This window comes from Anguilla rostrata, chromosome 5 (assembly GCF_018555375.3).
Source record: "Anguilla rostrata isolate EN2019 chromosome 5, ASM1855537v3, whole genome shotgun sequence".
Taxonomy (NCBI): Eukaryota; Metazoa; Chordata; class Actinopteri; order Anguilliformes; family Anguillidae; genus Anguilla; species Anguilla rostrata.
This window is the reverse complement of record NC_057937.1, coordinates 25,825,983-25,853,093: the sequence shown is the minus strand read 5'-3', so window position 1 is coordinate 25,853,093 and position 27,111 is coordinate 25,825,983. Positions and strand designations below refer to the sequence as shown.

General features: G+C 38.4%; 1 protein-coding gene across 3 annotated transcripts in view; it reads left to right on the top strand.

Annotated features, from left to right (window-relative positions):
* incenp (inner centromere protein) overlaps window positions 1–27,111 on the top strand; it is a 129,166-nt gene that overhangs the window by 50,134 nt on the left and 51,921 nt on the right. For 2 of the 3 annotated variants that reach the window (XM_064335669.1, XM_064335671.1), the window contains exons 8-12: window positions 4,253–4,295; window positions 13,635–13,728; window positions 16,631–16,771; window positions 18,737–18,754; window positions 25,579–25,688. In XM_064335669.1, the coding sequence (XP_064191739.1) occupies window positions 4,253–4,295; window positions 13,635–13,728; window positions 16,631–16,771; window positions 18,737–18,754; window positions 25,579–25,688 (406 nt within the window). The remainder of the gene's footprint in view (window positions 1–4,252; window positions 4,296–13,634; window positions 13,729–16,630; window positions 16,772–18,736; window positions 18,755–25,578; window positions 25,689–27,111) is intronic. The other variant, XM_064335670.1, reaches the window with a different exon arrangement.

Below are 27,111 nucleotides of genomic sequence, written 5' to 3'. Positions count from 1 at the left end.
CGCGTTTCCACCAAAATTACCCGGAACCTTTAGTCCCAGGAACTACTTTTCAAGGAACTAAAAGGTTCCTTCAGCCCATGGTTGTCTGCATTTCCACCGCGGTCTAAAGTCCCGCGAAGATTAGGCAAATTAGCCCACTGACGTATGAAAAAGCGACGTTGTCGTCGGTCCATCTGTCCTATGATTTCTTCTGTAACCCCATACAACCACCAAAGTAGCCTACATTATTTTCTAATAACCGGGACAGCCCGGAGGGGTTTATTCCACTTATATACAACGGGCTACCAACAATGACTGTAGGCTATATGGTTACTTTTGTATTTATAGATTTTTATCGATTTAATCACCTGGAATTGAAATATTCTTCTGCAGCCGTTTGGGCATATTTTACCGTTGTCAAGCAAAAATGTTGTTGGTAGTTGAACTTGGACCGTTGTTATGGAACAAATAGTATATAACAGGCCAATAGTCAGATTGTAACTGTTTTATATATCCTCTCAAACACATTCATTATGTTTTTATGCGAACATTCGCTTTCATGTCTTGACATCCGAGGCGACAGAATGCATTCACATTTCCAATATAACTGGCAACAACAGCAGAAAACATGCACACGTTGTGAACAATTTGCTGTTTGATTAGTTTCTCATTGTCAATTCCATATAGGCTAATCGCAAAATGACAAGAATAAAACGAAAATCGGACTTGCGTGAAAATTTAAATTAGTAGTGGTACAGCCACCGCATACCTCACATAACTGTATCAAACCTTTTGAGTCAATTACAAGGGGCTAACAAAGAAAATCCGGAAGAAAATATGCTGCAACCGAATTAATCCGTTTGAATGTTTTGGTATGTAATATGCTGTCCCAGCACGAATGCTTAGCATTTTATAAAACGAATACTAAAGCAAGAAAAGAACAGAAGAGCACATGTTATAATTCCAAGACATTGGCAGGCTATAACCAAAACTAGGCTACTGCGCCGCATAACATACAAGTTTGATTTGAAGTTATTATGAAATAAATCGGTTTGCGGCTGCATATTTTCAAACATGGCGGTTGAAAATAAATACAAAAAAATGCTGCGAGTATCGACCAATCAGAAATGTTCAGCGCTGCAAGCTCCACCCAAAAGGTTCCTGTACTTTCGGAAAGTACTACCCTCCGAGCAGGAACCTTTTGGGGGGTAAAATAAAGCCCCAGGAACTAAATTTAGACCCTAGTTCCTGCGGTGGAAACCCACTGAGGGCCTCAAAAGGTTCCTAGTTCCGGGGTAAAGTTCCTGCGGTGGAAACGCGGCTCAAGAGACCCCCACCCCCTACTACTTTCCTCAAGGGAGCATACTCCCCCTTCCCTGTAGACACAGGGGAACCATTAAAAATCTAGTGTCAGCTATAAGATACTTTGTACGATGGAACGTGACCTTATGCTTTTATCTGTCTCTAAGATACTTTTTTATGGAGGATGAGGTGGTGGTCTTTCTATAATTCAAACACTTATGTAGTCAATACATACCTGGGATAAACCTCCCTATACCAACTAATAAGAGCTCAGTGTGCCTGTATGCACATACAGTATCCCCTGCATTACACATGATATTATTCACAGTCCACCACATTATCACATTATTCTCAGTAACTTACATGCACATACATACACTGCCTGGCCAAAAAAAGTCGCACACACTAATATTTCGTTGGACCGCCTTTAGCTTTGATTACGGCCCGCATTCATCGTGGCATTGTTTCGACAGCCTTATGCAACGTCACAACATTTATTTCCGTCCAGAATTGCATTCTGTTGTATTGACGATGGCAGAGTCAAACCACTCTGTAAAGTCTTCTCCAGGACATCCCAAAGACTTTCAGTGGGGTTAAGGTCAGGACTCTGTGGTGGCCAAGTCATGTGTGAAAATGATTCCTCATGCTCCCAGAACCACTCTCACAATTTGAGTCCAATGAATCTTGGCATTGTCGTCCTGGAATATGCCCGTGCCGTCAGGGAAGAAAAAATCCATTGATGGGATAACCTGGTCATTCAGTACATTCAGCTACTCAGCTGACTCATTTTATTGCCGCATAACGTTGCTGAGCCTAGACCTGACCAATTGAAGCAACCCCAGATCATAAAAAATCCAAACAATGACCTTTTTTTTTTTTTTGACCAGGCAGTGTATAACGCTGTCAACAGTCCATAATGTGGGTAATGGTCAACCAGGTTCCTGTCTAACCCAACGGTGACTCTGGGTGCTTTTACGACATGAAAACAGACACCATCCGGGTAATCCGTGTTCCTGCTGACACAAGGGTTGGTGGGGAAAAAGGTCCCAAGACTGTCCCAGGGCAGTCGTCTTTTCAGCTGTGTTTGCTGCCTTCTGTTCTCTACGAAGGCTCTCTAATGTTCGTTCAAGATGACTGCCTGGATGTCAGTTCTTTTAATCTGGGCAACAAAGAGCTGAGTTTCTAATTCCTGAAAAAGGATTGTGATATTAATTGCATTTAGTCCAGAGTGCAGTTATTGGCAGTTATTAAAAGTAAAAGGTATGGAACAGTTTGTGTATTTAAAAATAAAAGATTTAATTCTGCCTTAACTACCAGGGGGTAAATGTGTCAGATGTTCCTGGGTTGGCACCAGTAGCCCAGAAGAATTGAGCAAAGTGTGAAAATTAAGTGTAAAAGTCACTTCAGCATCCGGCCTGGGTTGATACAGAAGCCTGTTCTCTAATTATTCATATCGCAGGGAAGATATTCACAGTATCACTCTTTCACGTAATTTACATAATGTTAGGCTGATACAGATAGCTTTGCTAGCTTGATGCTGTAAGTAATGTTTTAAACTATTGTTACCACATTCACATCGATCTAGCTAGCAAATAGATAATTAACGGCAACAATGATGTTTCCTCTGTGGCTTGCAGAAGTTGAGATGCAGGACTCAGTAGTTAGTTCCTTTTTTCTGTAATCAGTGCATTTTGTTGTACAGAATTGCCTATGGGAAGGTTTTTTCCGATTTTGGTTGACAAGGGGGATGGTGCTGTGTTCAACGACTGTGTTCAACTAACTGTGTGCACTGTGTGTTCAATTCGAACCATACTTATGGTATCACACTGCAAACACATTTCCCTAGAAGTTAACAGCTGTTATTAAATTATTATGTGTCAAATAATGTATAGTGCTGGTCACAATGACCGTCTAAAATGTCAGTGAGTCTGTAATATCCTCCTGGTAACTGGAATTGGCCTTAATTCATGATCGGTGCATTCCTACAAGATGCCTTCAACAGATGTGCCACAGACTGCTCCTTTCTGTAAAATTTAAATTAAAGACTAATGAAAACAACTGAGAGTGAATTTGTGGTCACAACACATCAACAGACACACAACGGACGTTTATTTATTTTTTTGTTCCCGAAAAATTCACAACTGACATGCAAGTTTTTTTTTTTTGCTGCTGCACTGTACTTTACTGCTATGAATTGCCCTTCAGGAGGAATTGCAGACAATACTGTTGTGCTTGATAGTTTGTTGGAGTTGGAGATGAGAGCTGGAAGATGGCTCTTGTTAATCACTGAAAATAGCAAATCCAATGCACTGACCAGTTTGAGGTCATATGCAATTCATTCACTCCAAAATTAAATAGTTTCATACTCAATCAAACAAATCTCAAAGGTGTGGCATGAAATTTGCAGTGCCTGGACTGGAGGCGGAAGACATTTATAAGAGGCTAGTGAACTTGTAAAGAAATGTCTCCTTATTTCCAGTTTCACAATATTCATGGTTTTATTCAAATTAAAAAATAATCAGTAGTTCAGAGTAAAATATATCATTGAAAAGTTATTTGCAATATTGTGTTCAATAAATGAACTCTGCTGGTATTTGGCATTGATGATTAAGGAGTTCAGCTTATCTGCAGAAGTCATACATAAAGTACATGTTGCTGATGGATTTTATACATTAAGAATGTATACTCATTTTCAGCATATTGGGACATCATTGGAAGAGATTAATAGTTTTGCAAGGCACTGTAAACATTAATCAAGGTCCTGTTGGCTTTCATCTTCATGGCATTCTGCAAATGTGAATTTCATTATGGATAGCAGTGCGCTAGTACTGTAATGCCAAGACTGATTGGAGATGAATTGGAATATTCAAAGATTTATATGCTTATCTGTACATTATTCAATTAGCTTGTCTCTCACGTTCTTATAATTTTATCCATATGCATTCTTAACTCATAACTTAATTCTTTGCAGATGATGGTGGAAAGAAACCAGTGGAGATGTCCTCTAGTCTGAGGTGAGTTTTCCACCTGTAAATGCAACTGATTTCAGTGGTTTGGTAATCAGGTATACAATTTGCAGTCTAGAAATTTATTCGACTGGCTTTTAGCCAAAACAACTTGGGCCCGAAACATACCCTATGTAAGCACGCGGACGCTTTGAGTTACGCAAAGTTTGTTTCACATGTCGTTGCGTTTTAAAATGTGTCCCCTGAAATCCACACAACACAAGTGCAAGCTTCAGTTTCCAGCGTCGCAGTGAGGGGCATTATAGCAGGTAACAACCGGATGAAGCCGCCGCCTTCGATTTGTGCTTTCTTCCACTCCGTCTTTTGCAACTGCAACTGCCGCCTTGAGGACTCTTTAAAGGAGTACCATGGTGATTTTCACACTTTCTCCGTTTTATGTGCTATTTGCACAAGAGGCATTGAAGAAGCACAATGAGCAAAGTATTAAATATGTCCGTTCTGTATTTTTGGAGAAATATGCGTTTTAAATTCATCGTCCTATTTTCAACCGGTTGAGAGTTGTCATTTTTCTACGTCACGAATAGAGTAACCACTCCTATTTCCACGCCCCGTAAAGAAATCTGACAGGACACACCGTCCTGCTGTTCAGACAATGCAAATATTTGACTAACGTTAGGTTCACTTAAATTAGAGTGCCTTTAGATTATTTCTGGTTATATTCATTTAGCTAGCTAGCTAATGTTAGCTAGCTAGGAGGTTTGCTTTCATAAGGCAATGTTATCGATAACGTTAGCTTGCTAGTTTGCTTTTATGAGGACGTTATAGTTGTGCTTTTATTTTAACTTGGCTAGCTAGATAGCAAAAATTATAACTGGATATAAGTCAACGTCCTTACCTTAGCTATCTATCGATACTTAATATACTACTAAGCTAGCTAGCTTGTGAAAATTCAGTCTCCCAAATCGAGCGCGTATCATGGGGGTAGCTATGGTAACGGGGCACGGTCTGTCAATCATAGCTAACTGACAGTTCTCATTACCACGCCCAGATGGTTCGGGTGAATTTTTATAGTGGGAAATTTAGGCTTAGAAAAATACGTTTTAAAGTACATTGAAATGACTGAAGAATAAAAAAATTATTCACATTTGTTTTGTTGTTGCCTGAAGACAACTGGGAAGTGTCACGTTCAACCACCATGGTACTCCTTTAATTACCTCCACATGGACATGAGAACACACGTTAGTATGTGCAACTCAGCCGTGCGTTTGCAGTGCGTCGGCCGGGAGTTGTCATTTGCATTTGCGTTTCTGGCCTTACAAGTACATTAAAGTTGTAAGCACACACCACAAGAGATGACCAGGGAGAAATGTTAGTCATTTTATTTATTATTTTAACCCCTCAAGTCACACGTGCCAGAGTGGGTTTATTTGAATTCATTTTGTTTATTGACGGTGGAATTTTTAATCAATCTGGTCACGCAATAAACTATTCTCTGTAAACTAATTTCAATAATTTTACTCTTTTACGATGCCGATGGTTTAGCGACAAAGGTTCCTTATTTTGTAACGTGAGGAGGCAAAACAGCCTTGGGGGTCCTCACCTTGTATGCGTTTGAGAAATCCAGACAACACAAATCACTGTCAAGTATGTGTCTGTATCATAGCAAAGGGTCCAGCGAACAAAATTCGTAGTAGTTTTTAGTCCCAAAATTGTTCTCTGAGAAGCATCGATTGAATGTCCATTGTTTACTTAGCCAATAAATCATCCAAAGAATTGTTGTTTTACTGTTGCATACATTCCCACCTACAGTGTCCCACCCCGGAATAAGACCTGCAACCTTTAGGTTACAAGACCGCTTCCTTACGGCAGCAGGGAAACTTTTACAGTGCAAACTTGATGAACATACTAAACACATTCTAACCAACGAAACCAAGTTTACATGGATAGTGCATCCTCTGGCCCAGTACCACTACAAGTTGGGAAAAAGATTTATCTCCTGGGGGTAGCACCGTCAACCCCCGGATGAGACCATAGCCAATTTTTTGCAACTTATATGCTCACCCCACGTCCATGCTTCTGGATGAGCATCGCCGTTTTATGAGCCAATTGAAGATACAAATATGCACAAACAAATCCTTTAAATAAATTAGACTTATATATAAGCCTACTTTAAATATCAAATATATATATCAAAATATAGCTGCGAGCAGCAATTAGGGGGCCAAGCACGAATGGGTCGCCAGGCCGACAAGCAACCGGAGGATCCCCAGAAGACGACACCAGTCCGTCGCAGGGAGAACGGCACAACCCTCTACCATTCTGCAAGTTTTGTACAAACCGACCAGTCGGTTATAGGGGCTGCCATAGACTTCCATGGCAGAAAGCAATTGAAGCATTTGTCAAAAAAGTTTAATTTGTGGAAGATCACAGCTGTAGGACAAAAAATGTCTAATTTGCGAAAAATCTAATGGGCGGGGCTTATGGGTCCTAATTGGAAACTTGTTACCCTTGACAAGTTTCATGACTGTAGCTCAAATGGGGACGGAGATATGCTTGTTCAAAATTATCTAAGAAAAACACCTTTTTGCTCATGACAGCGCCACCTCTTGGCCAATCGACATCATTTTTACTCCCTGTCCATATAGAGTGCCCCAATATATGTGTGCCGAGTTTCGAAAACATCGGCCTAGCGGTTATGCCTAAACAGAAAATGAGCTCTCTAGCGCCACCACTTTGCTTGATCGGGCCGAAAATAGAGGGTTACCTTCCTCTCATGGCTGCTGATGTGCCTACCAAGTTTCATGGTGTTCGGAGAAACCGTTCAGAATTTACACACCTTCATGTTACAAGCCACGCCCTCCTCAATTTTCATTGGCTCATTTTGGCCATATAAATAGCTTTATCAAAATTCTGTGAATAACTTTTGGTCAGCACCATCTGTAGATCACATGGTCTGAATTTGGTGGTGATCGGATCAACGCCCTAGGACTAGTTCGCAAAAGTAGGTTTTTAGAATAATTCAAAATGGCGGAAAATCTGTTATGGGTGTATTGGCATCGGCATGACCCAAGGATTCAGGGGAAGAAATCGCTACAACTCTAGGACAAATGGTTCAAAAGTTATAAGCAAAAATGTACCTTGAAGTTTGGCCTGTTGGTGGCGCTACAGAGTTGGATGGATTGACCCCAAATTCGATGCCTGGATACATTGGACTGTCCTTTATCAATGTGCCGAATTTCATAAAAAACCACCAATGGGTTCTATGGGCTGCCATAGACTTGCATTGCAGAAATAATAATAATACTAACGATTACAATAGGTGCCCTGCACCTTCGGTGCTTGGCCCCTAATAAGTCTAAATACAAAACAGGTAGACTGCCACACTTAACCTAGTCATCCAGAGCTGCACACAAACTACACTAGAATAACTCCCCGTTTAACCCCTTACACAAACAAGCGAATGGTCTCTCAACATTTATATAGAGTTGAAGCCAAAAGTTTACATACACCAAGGCTAAAGATATTCAAACTCAGTTTTTCACAACTCCGCACATTTCATGTTACCATACATTTTATTTGGCAAGTCAATTAGGGCTACTTTGTTCACATCAGAGGTAATTCTAATGGTCTCTTGACATTTATATGTAATAAAATATATTCTAACATAAAAATTGCCTACTCCAGCTTTAACCTACCCTTTGCATCTTGCAATGATGCACATTATCATTGCAATATTTGATCTAATGTTCTAATATTTCACCAAATTAAAGTAACATACGGTAACACTAGAGGTCTTCTAGCAAGGGTGAGCTGATAGGTGTGATCGGAGTGCTGGGATCAGCTAGCTGTGAGGTGGGAGGTTCGAGCTTGCTCGAGCGCTGAGGTGCGCGGTGGGAGCTCCGAGCTCTGAGGTGCAAGGTGCGAGCTTGGATCAACAAACTGAGAGCAGGGATTTGGGAGCTCTGCTTTAGGTCACAGTTGAGGAACTCTTACTGCAAAACTGTCTGCACAGGCGAAGATGTTATTATTGAGAAATCATTGAAAATGCATGGAATAAGGGCAGCACTGTATTCCTCAGTGCCAGAAGAACATAAAAAAAACACAAAAATACATCCCAGTTCAAGTAAGTTTCAAGTGTCCATGGATCTTTGTATATAAAATTACGAATATGTCATGGTCCACTCCTAAGTCTTTTGGAACTGCTCAGGTGCCTTGACCATTTGTACTGGTCGGTATGGATCTTGTGGGGAAACTGACGGTATCTCCACAAGGCAATATGTACATACTCTTCATGACTGACAATAAACTGGGCAGAGGCATATCCACTAAATTCTATGCAAGCTGAGGATGTAGCATAATGCATTGTGAAATTTTTCTATAGGATTAAGGCTCCTAAATTCATTCTCACTGCCTGAGAGTGGAATTCAGGAATAATGTGCTGTCCTATTATCGTGCATTTTCAATTGTTCTTCAGTAATAACATCTTTGCCTGTGCAGTCGGTTTCATTAACCCAAAAACATGGCTGATGGCTCACTTCAGTTTATGTAACTATGGATTCTCCCCTGAATTCGATGATGGTGCTGGGATGTCTCATCATATATGATAGGCCTACTATTTGAACAATCAGTTTTAGACTGAAGGGAACTTTGACAAGATTTACCCTATACCCTATAAGTGTTATCAGCACACTTAAAATAAGAAAGTGTACTTTGTTGATTTTTGGAAATTATACACATCAGGATAATATACTTAGGCTTATACCTAAAAGTCTTTGCATCTTTTTGTACACCAAGCATTTTAAAATAGGCTGCAGAAATTATACTAAAATACTTAACTAGTAGTAAGTCACTATGCTCGCTGGATGTTAAGTTTCTTTGTTTTATTAACTAAAACGTGAACCAGTTTAGTCCCAAAGTTGTCCAAGTTAGACTAGTTGGCCTATATTTCAGTTCACATGTAGCCTACAGTTTCTCTTTTTTTGGCAACAGGGGTGGTTTTATGCTTTTAAACACTGTGCTATGATGGCATTATACACAGTATATACAGATTGAATGGGCGACTGACAACTGTGTTTATGTTTTTATGCATGGCAGATTTGATCAAAATGCAGTTACAGAATATAGTGTTTTTTTCTTTTCTCCCCCGCCCCCCCCCCCCAAAAAAAAACATGGTATTTCTCGATATAATTTGTGTCGCTGTGATAACACTATTTTATGCTTTGGGGCACTCGTCAAGGTAAGGAGAAATTTCAGGATGGTGCTTCTATATTGTTTGTGTTAAAAGTGGTACGACGGAAACGATAGCGATAGATTTACTTTGCAGCCCCATCTATCAAGAGTGTAAACAAGTAAGGCATTCTCCATGGTCATGTGTAGCCAACTTCACTAACAAAGCTAACAAAGTTGCTGAAAGACTACTGTTCTCACCATGGTTCATGACTGCCTAGACATTTAGTTCAATTGCATGTATTTCAGTCAGGGGAACTGCATTTGAAACAGCATGCATGCTATCTAGCTACATGTAGCCAACTTTACTAACAAAGCTAATAAAGTTGCTAATCAGTGGCTTTGTAAACATTCTATTCATATGACATAAGTTGTAGTACTTTATATAGTACCATTTAATTATTGAAAATTATGCTAAACTAATTACATTTCTGTGGAAAATAAAGTTAGTTGGAGTAACAGTAAATATTAAATGGTCTGAGTTAGAAATACATTTTTGCAAATATAAATTTAGCTTCATTTTCTTTAATTCAAATTCAAAATACATTTTATTTGGCAGACGCTTTTATCTAAATGGACTGCATACATAAGGTTGTTGGAACAACGATAGAACACAGAATACAATTTGCATAAAGTAACAATTATCCATGGCCATGAACATAAGCATATTATATTGTATTATGGAAAATTAAGAAGCTAATATTTGGATAGGCTACAGATAACTTTATGAAAAAAAAAAAAAAAAATCATTCACTTTACAAGTGTATTTGCTAGCTATTATATACCGATAGTCAGGAGGTCAAACTTCTTTTGGTGATCTTTCAGAAAACATATTTTGACAGTTTATTTTGCATGCATTGTCATGAATGCTACACTGTAATCAAATAATAGCATATAAATCGCTAACTTGCCAGAATATACCTGTTTGCTTTAATCAATGTTAAAAATTAGCCGCTTCCCTCGGTATGTAATAACTATTGTTGGAGGCAAGCCTGTTGCCTGTCGCCTGTGCAACTTTCAGGTGGGGTTATCTTGTTGTCTTCAACAGCATTAACCAATATTTAGAGGTAAGCCAAAGTGTCTCAGTTTCAAACCTAGTGGCCCCATGGCTTCAGAATTTCAATGCAGTTGGGGACTCAAATCGACAAGGCTCACATCCATTTTTTACCTTAATAAAATTTGTTAAACCCATTTGTTAAACTGCTTTATACCACAAGAACTTGGCGAAGAGATGCATGTAAAAATGTTGTTCAATCTAGTTTTTACAATGGCTTGGCCACCAGAAAACATGTACACTTGCAGCAGGTTAGCTGGCTGTGGCATACTATTCTCACTGTTGGGGATTTGGAATCCAGAAGGTGGCGCAAGTCTCCTTTTTACCGTAATTACAAGAAAACACCCATTTTTTAAAACTAAAATGCTTTATGCCACACTGTAGACAAGGCTTTGGCAAAGATATAAAATACATATAAAAATATCATTATTCAATCGAGGTTTAGCTGTCTAGCCATGTCAGAAAACATTTTATAGGGCCTCTTTCCTGCATAACAAATCCAAATTGAACAATCACGATCATGTCAAGACAGGGGTTGGCCACAATTTGAATAATGTTTTATTTAAGCAATTTTCTTCTGGGGGTATTTTAAATAAGATGGCGAGTGCTGTTTTTAATTTTTAATTTTTTGGTGCCATTTTGCTTCTGAAATCTTTGTAGTATTCAGTGAAATGGAAGTCCCTCAGGACACTGGCAGCTGTAACATTTTTAGGACACCTAAATATACAAATGTATGAATAAATTATAACCAAACATTTCATAGTGAGTTTTTCTTGTGATAAAATGTGTAATAATGCCTTCAGTGTGGTTAGATTTTTTATAATGACCCCACTGATTTTGGTGAAGCTTAAAGTCCAGGCACAAATGCTGCAGTTACTCAGCTAATACCCCCAGAATACCTAAATACTGAACAAAAACAAAAAAACCGAATAGCTGCAACGACACTACGGTGTAGCTAGCTACCGTACGATGTTCCCACATGCTATGGGTGCGCTCAGTGTAAAGATCATTATAACACTGCCTAATTACTGTCACCATCTATTTGGAATAGATTGCTAAAAAAATCCTATTTTCAGTATGTGTCACGTCTACACTTGACATTTTTCGTGTCAAAGTTGTGTCCTCAACGGAGGTGTGAGTGGGTGGGGTTGAGGACGGAGGATGATAATAAAATAAAAAAACAATGTTCTTTTATTTCCGGTATCATAATCCAAGCTTCAGCTGGCCAGGTCAATTAACAATGTCTATCATTGACAATTTAAATCAACAACATTGTAAAACAATGTAGAACACAAAGGACACTTGTAAGGGATATAAAATCACCATCTTTGCTCTTTACATTGGCTACTGCAGCTCCATCTGCATGTTATCAATTGTTACATGTAACAGTTGTAAATTTTAAATAGCCTATTACAGTGAAGTGGGAAACCTTTATTCACCTCATTTACGTTGCATATTATCGTGAGTTATTTTGAGAATATGAGGAACAATTTCATGCAAAGTGTCTAGGATGGTTCACAAATTGTGATTTTTGTATTCTAACCATGATGCTCTAATCTAACAAATTCACAATCCAGAGACTTTGTGCTTGCGCAATCTTGTGTGTTCGAAGCACTCATGACCAGGGTGTTATACGATCGGCCTTTATTCTCGCTAATTGAAAATAATGGCTTTCTGTTGTCCATTTATATACTGTGGATGTTCTCTGTGGTTGATAATTAAATGCCAGTTTTCATATTGGTACGATTGACAATACACTTATTTGCGTAAAAAACACCCACCTTCACTCATTGTAAACACTGATATTGAGATGTATTTTTGGACCGCTTCAAACGAATTTGTCATTGGCGATCTAAACTTTTCAACATCTGACAGCTAAAATGAGCTACACTCACAAGCTAACAAAATCTCATGCTCGCAGATGAAAATGGTAGGCAAATCATACAAAACCTGGCGCTTGCAAAACTCATGGTGATGTCCTACGACGGCTAATTAGAAAGTTTATGTACAAAGATGGAAAGGCATGTTTTATTGTTTGTTTGTCAAATTAAAACATGGATATAAATTGAATGGTCTTTAGTCATGCAATGTTTGTAAATTATGCAATCATGACACATTCCAATGTTGTTTAATTTTTGTTAAATTGATATCATTTTATATTTTTTCATCCCTATGGTATATTTGCGGTTATGTTCTATCATTTCTGCCATATGTGCACTTTAAAAAACACTTTGGGCTCTCTCCCAACCCATGGCATTGCATAATACAGATCTCCAACTAGGCTGCAAAAATGACGTAGGCTGAAATAAATTTTAAATATTTTATTTTATCTTTGTGTGGTAAAGATAATTTCACATCGGAAAAATAATGATTTTTCTTTTGAATATTCAGTTAACATCAATATATGAGAGGAAGTATTTTTATTAAGTTGTCAAAAATTAATGGAGCCCAATGGGGAAACTAGCTTTTTGAATGAAAATCAGACATCGGCAGCGGGCGACATTACAGATGGACCATTTTTTGGTTCAAATGCCTACACTCATACATGTACACATATAAATGTAATACTTCCTATTATGTGATCAGGTAATTGTCACTCTCTCATTGTTCAATTATTCATAACACCTATAACACTACAAGTAGCTGATAAACACATTTTTTAAAAGTTAAACAAAAAAAATAAAACTGGATCATTAAACAAAAAGTGGCACAATTTTATGGGAGAACAGCCATTCTCTGTCAAGTGCATTGAATTAAGCACCCTTCACTAGTGAAATGCGTACGTACACTAGGATTTAATTAAAAGAAAAGTTGCATTTCTAGTCTTTGTATGATTTGCCTTGGTCAGGTGAAATCCTCAAAAACCAGTAAAAAAAAAAAAAAAAGTATTGGGGATTTCTCTCTTCTCTGACTTAAAAGTTCAATGTTCATAGCTGCTCATGACTAATTTAACGAAGCAATTCTACTCCTGGTAAATTGCACTTCTGTTCTCACCAAAGTAGTCCACAGAGTGTATGGAAAACCACTGCACTTCTGAGAATTTAAGCAAAAATTGGAAGAAATTCAATCAATTTCTCAATGTATTCACTGCTACTTGTTTCCTCCAGGTCACGCCCGAGTGTCAAACGCAGAGCAGCTGAGGCTGCAGAGGAGCCATCTAGCCCGAGGAAGAAGTTGACTCCCCCCAAAAAGAGCCAAAGTGTAAGCAGTACCAAAGAAACCTTAAAGGATAATTTTGATTGCTTTCTATCAACCATTTGCAACATGTAAACCTTGCAGAAAATGTCTTTAAATGAATGAAAACACTTCTGTATGCCATTATTTAGCAGTTTTCACCTCACAAACATATGTGTATGCACGAGCAAAATTAGGATTCCGCCTTGTGTGCGTGTGCATGCATTTCCACATTCTCTGTGGCCACTTTTTTAGTGTTACAGCCAACCTAGGTTACTATGAACAAATGTCTGGTATTCATCAGCTTGATCTTCAACTTGCGGGGGTGGAATTTGATTGTGGGCCAGGATGAATTGCAGAATGCGATTGTGACCCAGGTTGGGATGGTTGGGATTGTGGAGCAATAGCATGCATGAACAGGCAACTTGCATCTTTCCCTCTTTTCTGTTTCCCTCCCTTCCTCCCTCCTTCTCCCAGTCTCTCTCCCTACATTTCCTTCGCCCTCTCTGCTCATCTCGTACACAACCCTATTCTGGCCTTTGCATTTACTGTATTTGTACTTTAGTTAGTTAACCACAAAACACAGGCTGGCCAGGTTACAGTTTGCCAAGAAGTGCCTAACAGAACCAGCAGAGTTCTGGAAAAGGTCTTGTGGACAGATTAGACCAAGATTCGCTTGTATCTGATTGATGGCCAGAGAAAAAAAATGTGGAGGCCAAAACAAACTGCCTAAGATCCAAAAAAACACCCCCCCCCCTCCAATCCATGCATGTATGGCTGCCACAGGTACTGGCTCACTTCTCTGAATTGATGTAACTGCTAAAACTGCTTATGGCAGAAGCTAAATGAATTCAGAACTATACAGATGCTTAAGTTCACGCAAATGCCTCTAATTGCACAGTGCTTTATCCTACAGCCAGACATCCTACAATAATTACTTCTAGTTATGACTTCTGGCCTTTAGTAAAGCTTTTGCGGTTGTAGGGGAGACAGACCTGGGTCGGTTCTGCCCAATTTTGTCTTTTACATGATTGCTAAGAGTTGCTTGCTGAAGAATGACAGCATTTATGTCATTCTTATACTCTATACTGTCTGCTAACTTTTGGTGATGATTTAATTCAATCACTAACGTGAAAGGCGCATTTATTTTGACTTCAAACAGATGTTCAAAGGAACAGCTGCTCCTCAGGGTCCCTTGTGCCTATTGATGGGGGCAGTTGTGCCCCTTAACTTGAAGCACTAAACAGAAACTAAACACGACAAATGATTTATCATTTTAAAATTGCACACATTTAGACACATTTTCTTTAACCTCTGCCAGTAAATGCCATTGACAAAATCTAACAACAAATTTTTATTCAAAATATTGTGATTCCAGGTTTCACTTTACAGTCACTCGCTTGTTGCTGACGTCTCGTCTGCACGCATCTTTGCTGGTCTTTCTCCAAGATGCCTCAAAAAAAACAATTTTCTACACATCAATATATAAAGAAATTGTTTATTTCAATAATTCTTTTCATTTTTTCTATTAAATAGATGAGAAACTAGATGCTGACAGGAGAGACACTACTATGGGCAATTTATCTTGAATAAATTCTAAATTAAAAACAATTTTACTGTATATTTATTGCAGATATGGGGGGGGAGAGTGTATAAATGTAACCGTGTTTGGATTTTGCTCATTTGCTCTGAAAATATTTTGTAATAGTTCAAAGAGGTCTGACATGTCTTTACCCGTTTCAATTATATTCATAACTTAATCGAGTCAAATAAATTATGCTGGCTTTTTTTTAACCATTACTGTAAATTACTATACATCAAAACTGGGCAACTGTTGTAAGTTCTGCGAAATGACAATGTAGTGCCCTGTGAATGCAGTTATGTTTATTGTTCTACAGCATTGCAAACGGAGGCATGTATCTAATTAACAATAGACCCTTTCAAACCAGATAACCTAATCTTGCATGAAATCAATGAAAAGTTAAATTGGCCATGGCCAATTTATGCATTGAAAACAATAATTGTTTTCCGTTAATCTTTTTGTAGAGGACTGAATTGTGCATGTACAATCCTGAAATGGCTACCGTAGCGGCAGTGTACAAAAAGTTGCCAAATACCATGTTACATTTGAGGTGCTACATTTTTACCGACTCTTCCATATATCATAAGTGAAACTAACATGTATGACATTTGCCTGTAGACTGCTCAAAACTATCTGATTATTGTTAAGTTTCACAGCCTGACCACAATGTTCTATGAGCAACCGTTTTTAAATGTAAATTTTTCTCAAATACACACAGAAATACACACAAATGTTATGGGTACAATGAATAGCCTGTTTCTATTTTCAGCATGTCACTAAAATGTATTTTCTTATCCTTTTCTGTTGTTGTCTGTTTTTGAGTTGCACAGTTGAAGTGTTAATAGTTAGTAGTTAAGTAGTTGCAAAAAGCCAAAAAATGGCAGGAAGATCTCTCAGGGCGGCAGTTCCAAATGAAAACCTAAACCACTGTAGATTTACAAATATAAAATTGTGGAGTACTGAGCCAAATCAAGAAAAAATATCTTTGTGTCACACATTATGGAGCTCACTGAATATATAATCAGCAGTTTAAGAAAATATTTGTTTAACGATGTAGCCATAGTGCCTTTTTATTCTTTATTCTCTTTTTCCTTATGCTCGCAATTTGCACTGTTCAGCTGTCTTTGCCAGACATGCTCCTTACTGCAACCTCCGCAATGATTTTGGGAAAATGCAGAAAAGCACATGCTCTCTTCCAGCTTGAAACATGTCCGCTACATGTTTTTGTCTGATGTCCACAAATTCATCCCATCTTGTCATTAATTTACCAGTGTCAATCTGTTACTTTACAGTGTTATGGTAAAGACTGCCATGGTAAGCAGTACATCTGGATTTGTTTCTTTGTAGGCAATCAGGCCCAACATGAAATCATTTCTTCACACTGTGCAGAAGAATCAGCTACTGATGATGACTCCAGGATCATTGAGTCGTAACACTGTTGTCAAATCTTTCATCAAACATACCACCCCTCTAAGAGTGGACCTCAAGGTCAGTAAATACGCACCCGCTGAACCTTAAGACCATCGGAAATTATTCATTCTGGTTAAACATTTGAGTTTGAAAGGATGTCCCACTATAATTATTTTATCAAAAAATTTGAAAATGCACATTTGTATGAGATAAGAACTTGCAATGCAGAGTAGGGTAAAGAGTCTATATTTGTACTTATGATTCTTCAAGCTTTTGTTTATATTTGATGGTTATTGTAGCTGTAGATGGTGGCTGTAGGAAATTACCTTGAACAGAGGTGTGTTCAAATTCAGCGAACAAGGCGAACGTTTGCAAACTATTTCAAACTTTTTTCCGTTAACTTTGTGTTCGCCACGAACATTCGCCTCTGTTCGCTGAATTTGAACACACCTCTGTTCAAGGTAATTTCAGTGGTCCCAAGCTAGCTTTTCGGTGTGCCGAGCTAGCTTTTTCAGGCATCATCCTAGCTCCGCCTGATGTTCCCGCGCCCTGTGCTCCTTCCTTCCTTGCTTCGTGTCAGAAATTCAAATGTGTTGCTTCTTTTATTCAACAACACAGGTAGCGCGATTATTAGCACTGTAGACATGTATATAGCCTATGTCTATGTTAAGCATCATATGGGGCCTCCAACAACACACCTCCAGCACAGCCATGTTGTATTAGGCATGAACAATCAAATCAAGTCGATGCACCAATCAAGAAACAGTACTCGCTAGAGCCCGCCCTCCCAACTTTGATGGGTGAAAGTGACGGTTTTCATTTCAAGCCTTATTTCATGTCGTGCGTAGTGTCATTGAAATGAATAAATACATACGTACATTTCGTGCCACATTTAACTATTTATTCTCACATTTCATGATGTATTTATTTATTTATGCTCATCTTTCATAATGTATTCATTTATTTCATGATGTATTTATTTATTTAATTTTGTCCGAAATATTCATCCATATGCATCAAGCATGTTTGTAAAATAGAGGAGTCTTTTATATGTTAATGTTTGTAATGATTAGAACTGGCTAGCCTGCTAACTCTAGTGCCGTCTGTTACTCGTGACGTCAATCCCAGATCATATTGCGCACTTATCCCATTCATACAATCAAAAGTCACTTGAGAAAAGTACTTACTAATGTAAAACTACTTGCATAAAATCTGTTTATTTATACCTTATAACAAGAAATATAGCTGGTGCTCATAGGCTGCACCGATTGATTTAAAGAAAAACCATTTACAAAATAAATAGTAAACTATTAACAATCAATAAAAAAACATTTTTTACATTGGAGAAGTGCCTATCCTTATATCTAGTATGGTAGTTATGTTAGTTTGGTTGTTGGCTGCGTAGCGAGCTAATGTTTATTGATGGCTAAATTGGTCACCATAAAAGTGTTATCCTCCTGAGGACAAAATAGCTGTTGATCAACATTATAAAATAGTGATATGTAGCAAGCAAATGAAGAACATTTGAAAACTTTTTGAAAAAAACAAGACCAAGATGGCATCAGCTTTGCTGGATTCTTGTGTAGACATATATTCACGTTGCATTGTACTGACACTTTATAATGGCAGTGCTTTAAATATTTCACTTGTAAATTGCAATAAGGTACCATCAATTCCCATCCATGATATACTTAACATTTTCACTATTTACAAGAGGTTTCCATCAGTAAAAAAGAAATTTACAACCATTTTTAACCATCCTTATTTACATTTCTCTTTTCATTACAAATCACGATTAAATTTTAGAAGGAAATTAATTCCTAGGGTAAAAAATTGATTCATTGATCAAAATTCCTTGACCACATTCTGATAGATTCATGTACTACAATATTGAGTTACCAGTTCCACTCTCTAAGTGTTTCGAAAGTTAAACGATGCTTATTTGGATTAAATTCCTCAATATTTTTTATGTTTGATATCCATCAGTGCCATTTATCATTTTGTCACCTCCCTGCCCCCCATCCTTTCCTTTCCCTCTCTCAGCCAGGTGGCGGTTTGGTGGTAAGTGTATGTTCGTTCTCTGCTCTTTGAACAAGTCCTACGCCCACCCACCCCCCCTTGGTGTCTCTTGGGAAATAATTTTGCCTCAAACTTACTTGTTGGTTGGTAAGGCTAGTTATCGGTTAACCGCTAATAATTGTTTGGTCATTAAATTTGGCCCACAGGCTGTATGATCCATCCTAATTTAGGCTGTTGGGCTGTTTGTTTTATTGGGTATAGCAAAGCATTTTAAAAAACCCATGCATATTCTAAAAAAGGTTAGTTGCATCAGCTGCTTTGTCATTTGAATTTGGCAGGATTTATAAAGAAGTCTGTGAGCACTTATTTTTAATGTGTCTGGGCATAGCTCCTTTGCTTCTGTAATTTTTCCCATTCTTTTGAATCTTTTGGTTAACCGATAACAAAGAAGCATATCACTTAACTGTATGTGCTGTGGTCATTCCTCTTGAGTGTATCTCACTGTAATGGTATGTTTCACTGAGACTGGAAATGTTTGTATCACAATTAACTGTTTAACAGGTGGCTGGCTCTTGCACTGTAAACTTTTGTTTTGCACCCATGAAGTGATGGGAGTTACTTATGAAAAACTATATTAGCACTAAACACCCTTTGTAATGCATATTCTTGTATCTTGAACTGTTCCAGTTGTGTTCAAGTTCAGAGGGTAAAGGATTGTGTAATGGCTTTAGTATCAAGTCATTGCTTTTGTGAATTGGTTGCACTAGCCAAATGATAGCCCATTGAAGCTTTGGTTTAACCTAAATTGGATTAGATTTAGTGAAAATTTTATGAATGTTTCAAATGTAGATTTATTTATTTATTTTTTACCCATAGTTTTCCCTCAGTTAAGAAAGCCTTGTGTCAGTTCTAAGTCATTCTATCACTGCAACCACCTTTTTTAATTTAAGAGAGTGCAGAATGGCATGCAGATTGTCTTAAACATGTGACGCCTGCTGTTGTTTCTCTTCTGCAGTCCACCAACTGAGCTGTGTGGAGTATGTAGTTGTTTCCAGCATATGCACATACTAAATGGTAAACTCTAAATAATATGGAGTACATTGTATGTACTAATATGTATGTAGCATATAGGGATTGGAGAGCCAGAACCAGAACCAGAAGATTCAGAACCAGCTTTTATCAAAGAGCACTGTCAGTGTCCTGGGGACCCCCTTGTGTTGGCTGGTTTTTGTTCCATTGTGTCAATCCCAGAATTTCAACTAGCCACGGTTTCCGCCAGTGTATTGCAAACCCGGCGGCCCGCCGGGCCTAAGTTGACCCCCCGCCGAGCCTAAGCATCGGGGAATTTTTTTTAAGTGTATTTTTAAGATGTTTTTTAAACTACAGTTACAGGGGGGCAGCTCGGTTGGAAAGCTCACCAGCAACATCTGTTGGTTAAAACGTGAATGCACTATACGAAAACAGCAGGTCTGAGATCAGTGTTCTTTACTCTCATTGTGCGTAGAGTGACGTTCAACACTTGACGTTTCCAACTATCACAAGCTAACGTTACCTAGCAAGCCACCATTTCTTATTTAGTAGACTAACTACCCTGGTTACATACTGCGTTATCACTTCATCTCGTCGGTAAGTACATTCTTTTTATATTAACTTAAGCAGTATGTAGGTAACGTTAAACTAGCATGAATGTAACGTTTGATACATTGTAACAATACATGACTTATTAATCGCCATCGTAATAACACCTTCACTTGTTTATTAATAACGTTAGCTTGATGACATTGATGTGCACGACAACGTTGTCATAAAATGTTTCCCGACCGTGAAGACTGTCTTGTTTACATTTTGGACATATGTGGCTTATGTGGAGTAAATCTATCGTTGTTTTCGTCGCAGCACTTTTGTTGACACAAGTAATATCGGAAAAATCCAAAAAATTTCTTCTTACGGTGAAGAGTGCCTGACCGGCAACCGTAGAAATGTGTTAACACAGCAGCAAAATTAGGCTATATCTAGAAATACCATCTTTGGGGAAAAACGCTACGGTTGAGTGTCAGGCACTCTTCGCGGTACGAAGAAATTTCAGGATTTTTTCGATATTGCTTGTGTCGAAAGTGCTGCAACGGAAACAACGATAGATTTACCCAGTGGCCACATCTGTTCAAAATGTAAACAAGTCAGGCAGTTTTCACAGTCGGGAAATATTTTATGACAACATGGTCATTTACCTAACTTGGCTAGCTAGCCAAGCAGTCAGTAACTTTGTGACATTTAGGGATAATGTCAAGGAGGAATGGTAAAAGCCAAAAAACCTTAGACAGTTTTTTAAATGTTTAAATGTGCGCAGCATTCCAAGGCTTGTAAGATTCAGTAGCCAATCAGGATGTTTTTCAAGTTTTTTGTAGAGTGCAAAAACTTTGATATTATTTATTTTAATTTAATTTAATTTCTTTTGTTGTTGTTGAAATGTGCCCAGCATTCAAAGGCTGTAAGAATTAGTAGCCAATCAGGATGTTTTTCAAGTTTTTTGTGGAGTGCAAAAACTTTGATATTATTTATTTTAATTTAATTTAATTTCTTTTGTTGTTGTTGAAAACACAGCATTCCAAGACTGTACATTGTTGTCAGATTCTTTGTAAGACTCTGCTATGCTGTAAATAGTTGTTGATTTTTTTTAAATGTGCGTTGAATAAATGACATAACAACATTCACATTAAGTAGTCATATTTTCAAATCTCCAGTCAGCTTTTAGCACTGACTTAATGTAGGGCCCTATGGAATCTGTGTTATAACTTTTTTTAATTCTTAATTCCGTGATTCCGTCCGTGATTCTGTTATCACAGAAACTATAGGGCCCTACTTTAATGCTGCCTTCAGTCTGTCGCTGGCCCGCGCCAGGCCCCCGTCAAAAAAGACACTTGGCCGCCGGGCCACTGGCCCTCGTCAAAAGATGCTTGCCACCGGGCCTAACAACTTTTCTGGGGGAAACCCTGCAAGCTGTTTATTTTTCTTAATGAGGTGCTTTTCATGTTGGCTCTTTGCCGCTTTTGATACAGTTAAATCACAGTCATCTCCTGAAATGAATGAAGAGAATCTGTGGTATCACTGCTATTGCCCTTCAGTGGTTTTAAGTCTTACCTCAGAGACAGACATGAGTTTCTGACTGGGCCACTGTCAGTCAAACCCTGTACCAGTCACCCAGAGATTGCCTCAAGGGTCTATGCTCAGTCCACTGCTGTTCTGTATTTATGTTACCATGAGGCCACATTATTCACAGGTTTGGGCTTGGCTACCACTGATAACACACAAATATTTCTCGGGACCTAAAATGGTAGTGAATCTGCCACCCCTCAATTGACCATTTGCAAAATCTCCATAAGACCTGACCAACTTAGTGACTGTTGCTATATATGACAAATGAAGCAGATGGTAGCAGCTGCTTGAATGAATTATTGCAAAAATTTGTAGTAAAAAACACTGTCTTTGTAAAGTAGTTTGGCTTTATACAATCATAAATAATGTATAAATAGGAAATGTCAAACTGGAAATATTGAAAAATGAAGGCATTGTTTGGTCTTCCATTGATTGAGATTGCACTGACAGCCTAACTTTAATCATGTGCAATATCTTGCCTACCTACCGGCAGCTCTATTAAAAATTTTGTTACCTATCTTATCAGCTTTATTAGTAATGGTGCATTAGACAGATAAACTTTGATTTGATTTCATCAGTGGTAACTCCAGTTAATAGACTAGACATGTTATTACAGAAGCTTTGTAACTTGTAGCTAGTTTTTTCCTTTTTCAGCTATACTATTGCAGACAGTGTCGGAGCTACATGTCGGAAGTAGTACAAAGCGACCATTTCTAAGCAGGGATTAGTGAACTGCAGTGTCACTCATACATTTGCTAAAGGTCAATTCACTCGCTGTCTGGAAGAAATCAAATTGTGGATGGGGCACAGCATGCATGCGCTTATTTCTGTCCCCCTGCAATACAAAGAACCTAGTCCATGCTTTTATTACATCACTTATAATTGCACCTAGTGTGGAGGCAGTGTAGTATAATGGCTAAGGAGTCGGTCTTGTAACCTAAAGGTTGCTGGTTCGATTCCCCGGTAGGACACTGCCGTTGTACCAGGGCTCCAGACTAACTTTTTACATTGGTTGCACTGGTGCGCCTAACTTTTTCATTTAGGTGCCCAAAGTTTTTCACCGCGTCTTTTGGCGCCGCAATAATACATTTTAAGCGTTACCTTTTTTGTCAGTTCCCATACACATTGGTAATTTCTTAACACATTATGTAAATGATTGTAAACAGGAATAAAGATGCAGATAAATGTTTTTTCTTTATTTAAATCACAGCACAAACAAGAAATCGCAATAGCCTCAATTGTTTAAAAAATAAACTTAAAAAGTGCTGATGTTTAAAGTACTTGACGAACTCAAATAAATAAATCAAACTCAAATAACTCAAACAAAAGTGTGCGCTGTTCCTGGAGTACAGGGCGCGGTTTCACACATACACACTAGTGATGCGCGGATCGGCTCTGACGTCATCTGAATCGTATCATCCACTCGCCACCCACCCGAACGAATCATTTTCTCTGATTTAGAGACCCGCACCCCTACGACGGAGTATTGGGGCCACATTGAGGGGGGGGGGGAATCGGAGATTTCGACAATAAGGTCGTAATATTACGAGAATAAAGTCATAATTGAGAAAAAAGTCAATATTATGAGAATAGTCGTAATTGAGAAAAAAGTCAATATTATGAGAATAAAGTCGTAATTTTACGAGAAAAAAATTGAGGGAAAAAAACATATTTAGGAACATATATTACCAGCAACCAACAAAACGGGCGAGAGGACAGTCTAATGGCAGCCTGAGCCTGCAATTTCCTCCAAGTCCGTGTGCTTCTTTTTTCGGAATAGACAGTTTCTTGCACAATCTTTTCAAAGTCCTGATACTTATGATAATGTGGTGTTGATGTGCCAAAAGATTAAGTATTTAGTTATTTGTGAAACCTATACTAAAGTACAACTTCACAAGATGTTCCACGTTCCTCATTTTAACTTGGGCGATAGGCTGCTCTTCTGATATTCCCCTCTAAAATAACATGTAGCCTAAAATTACGACTTTATTCTCGTAATATTACGACTTTATTCTCGAAATCTCCGATTCTTTTTCCACAATGTGGCACTAATTGTTGTACGCACCCGATCACGCATTACCGTTATTTCTCATTATTTCGCAGCTGTTGCATATGACACCCAGCACTTGACTCGAGTCGTCATGGTTAAGTATTTCACTAAATTGCTCTCACACTGAACTTTTCTGCCCTTCCTTTTTTTGAATTCTCCTTTTTTAATTTTCTCTCTGATCTTTTTTGCCTCCATTGCTGCTTAAGACAAATGGACGCCGCAATTCGCGCAATGAGAGTCTCGTCTGCTAATTCGTGCCTGAAGGAAATGAAGCTTAAAATATGTTCACATTTTAGAGAATGTAATTAATATTTTCCTCATTAATGATGTATTATTTCACCCACCCGCAACCCATCTGCTATTAATCAGAATGTTTATTTTTATGACTTGGCCCGCCCGATCCGCGGATTAACTGCGGTGCCTGTGGATATAACTGCGATCCGCGCATCACTAATACACAAGTTACTTATTTTTTTCCCCACCCGCATTCAGCGAAGAAGAATATCAGGATCAGAGCCAATCAGAGGCAGAGTAGGGGCGGGTCTTTGCAGAATGCGGGTGGGAAAAAAAATAACGCTACACGCATACACGCACAGAGACAGACCTGCTAAATGTCAGGCGCACCGGTGCGACCAATGGAGCTGTTTAGTCGCACTTGACAGATTTTTGGTTGCATGTGCGCATGTGTATTTTGAGCAAGGTACTTAAACTGCATTGCTCCAGTATATATCCAGCTGTATCATTGGATACAATGTAAGTCGCTCTGGATAAGAGCGTCTGCTAAATGTAATGGAATGGTACTGCAATTCTTTGCTAATAGGTGTTCTCTGTAATTTTCCCTCACATCTCCCAATGGTTCAGAACTCTGCCACTAGAGTTCTTACCCACATATGTGCTAGTGAGGACACATCCCCAGTACTGCAAAGTCTCCACAGTCACATCAAGGATAGAGTTTAAGGTCCTCTTATTGGCCTACCAGGCTCTGTCTGGTCTTCCCCCTGTTACATTTGTGAACTCTTGAAGCCCTACACTCCAGGCTGCCCTCTTGGCTCCAGTTCTGGTGAGATAATTGTACCCTCCACCAAACTCTGCTCTATGGGTGACTGGGCTTTCTGCACTGCCACGCCAAGGCTCTGGAATGACCTACCTGAGTGCATTACGTCTTCTAACTCCATCCCATCTTTTAACATATGTTTGTAGGAAAGCCTATAACATTGTTTGTCATATATAGTACTCTCTTCTGGTTGTGTAGTGATTATGCTTTCTTCTAGTTTTTTGTATGTATTGTATTTATTGCTTTGCTTTTGTTATTTTACTCATGTTATTTTTGTGTTCTGTATTGTTCATTTTATTGTACTGCACAGAGCTGTGAGCATGGGGAAAGTGCTTCACAAATAAAGTTCAGTAGTAGGATTATTGTTATTACTATTATAAAATGGCTTTTCAGAATGCATCTTGTATAACCATATGTTTTATTTCTTTACTAATGGTGACTCTTTCTCCAGATAACCAAGTATTTTCTATCTATAAATTATAAAAGTAGATTGGTAGCTAGTAGTATGGTAGCAGGTATGGGATTCCCAAATAATGGTGGTGAAATGAAGGATACATAACTAAATGTTCGATTGTTTTATCTCGTTAATAAACACTCGCTCCTTCTTAGGAACGGGAAAGGTTGCGTCTGGAGGCTGCCAAGAAAAAACAGGAGCAGGAAATTGAGAGAAAGAAGAAACTGGAGGAAGAGAAGAGGAAGAAACAGGAAGAGATGAAAAGGTCAGAATTAAAAAAAAAAATGTATTTAATTATTTGTGGGTTATTAGGTAAGGTGTGGCTTTCTGCTGCTGCTGTGTGTATGAGACATACCATGGTCTCAAGTGTCTTATCACTTTTATAAAACAGATGGGCATTCAAAAACTGACAACTGTTAATGGCAATTTATAAATACTCACGTGTCCCTTGGTGGGGACTGAATTAATGGTGTAGGATTATCTGGCAAACTAGCAGTGGTAGATGCCTGTGTCAGTTGTTCATCAGGTTTGCAGCTCGACTTCAGATGTTTGCCAAGCTCTCTTGGCAAACATCTTGACACATTTTTGACTTCTTTCCCTCTCTATCTACTGAACACTGATAAAATGTCATCATTGCTATGTTAGTATTACTGCTCAAATATTTCGGTTATATACGTTATTTTTGAAATTGAGTGTCTTTATTTAGGTTAGTGGTATTATATAATGTGAATATTTCACACTGTAATGTTAGCGTTAGTGTAATAGTTTTTGTGATGCATGCAACAGTGATGACGAGAGTGTTGGAACATTGCCAAAACGTGGTGGACGGTGAAAATTGTTTTCATATTGTCCCATCCCCATACAAGAAAACACGAGAGTATAGAAATACATACAGGAGTTAATTATTACACATTTAGGACGCTTTACTCTGCTATACTCCTCCCATGACACCTCCTACCTTCATGATAGGTAGCTAATTTGTATAGGAATACAATCTACTTGGATGTCTGTAATTATATTCACTCACCGGCTACTTTATTAGGTACAACTTGGTAGTACCGGGCTAGCCTACTGACGCTGCTGGAAGACTGGGCAGAGGCTACTAATTAAGGCCACAAACAATCATACACTTCCTTTCTTGACAATATATTTCTTGACAATATAACAATAATATGTATAATAACGAAACAATCGGAGACCATAATATAGCCCCACGGTGTACTGAAGCAGGCTAATCAATTAATGACATTACAGCGGACGCACATTCAACTTTAGTCTACACACAAGCCGATGTTAGATTAACACCAAAATATACATTTATAAACATGACAAAATACCCCAAAAACCCCAAATTACGAGAGTCTTAATGTCCAGAAAGCAATAGAAATAGTTCAAATACGAATATATTTAATCAAGATTGCAATCAAAGTCAAAGTTTGTGACGAAGACGGAACGAGAAGCCGCCGTTCAAAAAGGCAATCTCACCACTCCGACGAACGAGAAGAAAGCAATCCTTTTGCAACCACCCACATCTCCCGACCGAGAATAATCCACGAGGAAAGTTTATTCCAGCAGCTAAGAATCGTGACAGTTTGCAATTAGATGAGCCCGAAATCCATGTTCACCTGCATGCGCACACTAATTTCCCCTGATCCCTAGCACTTGGCCCGTGAGGACGTCCTATTTGT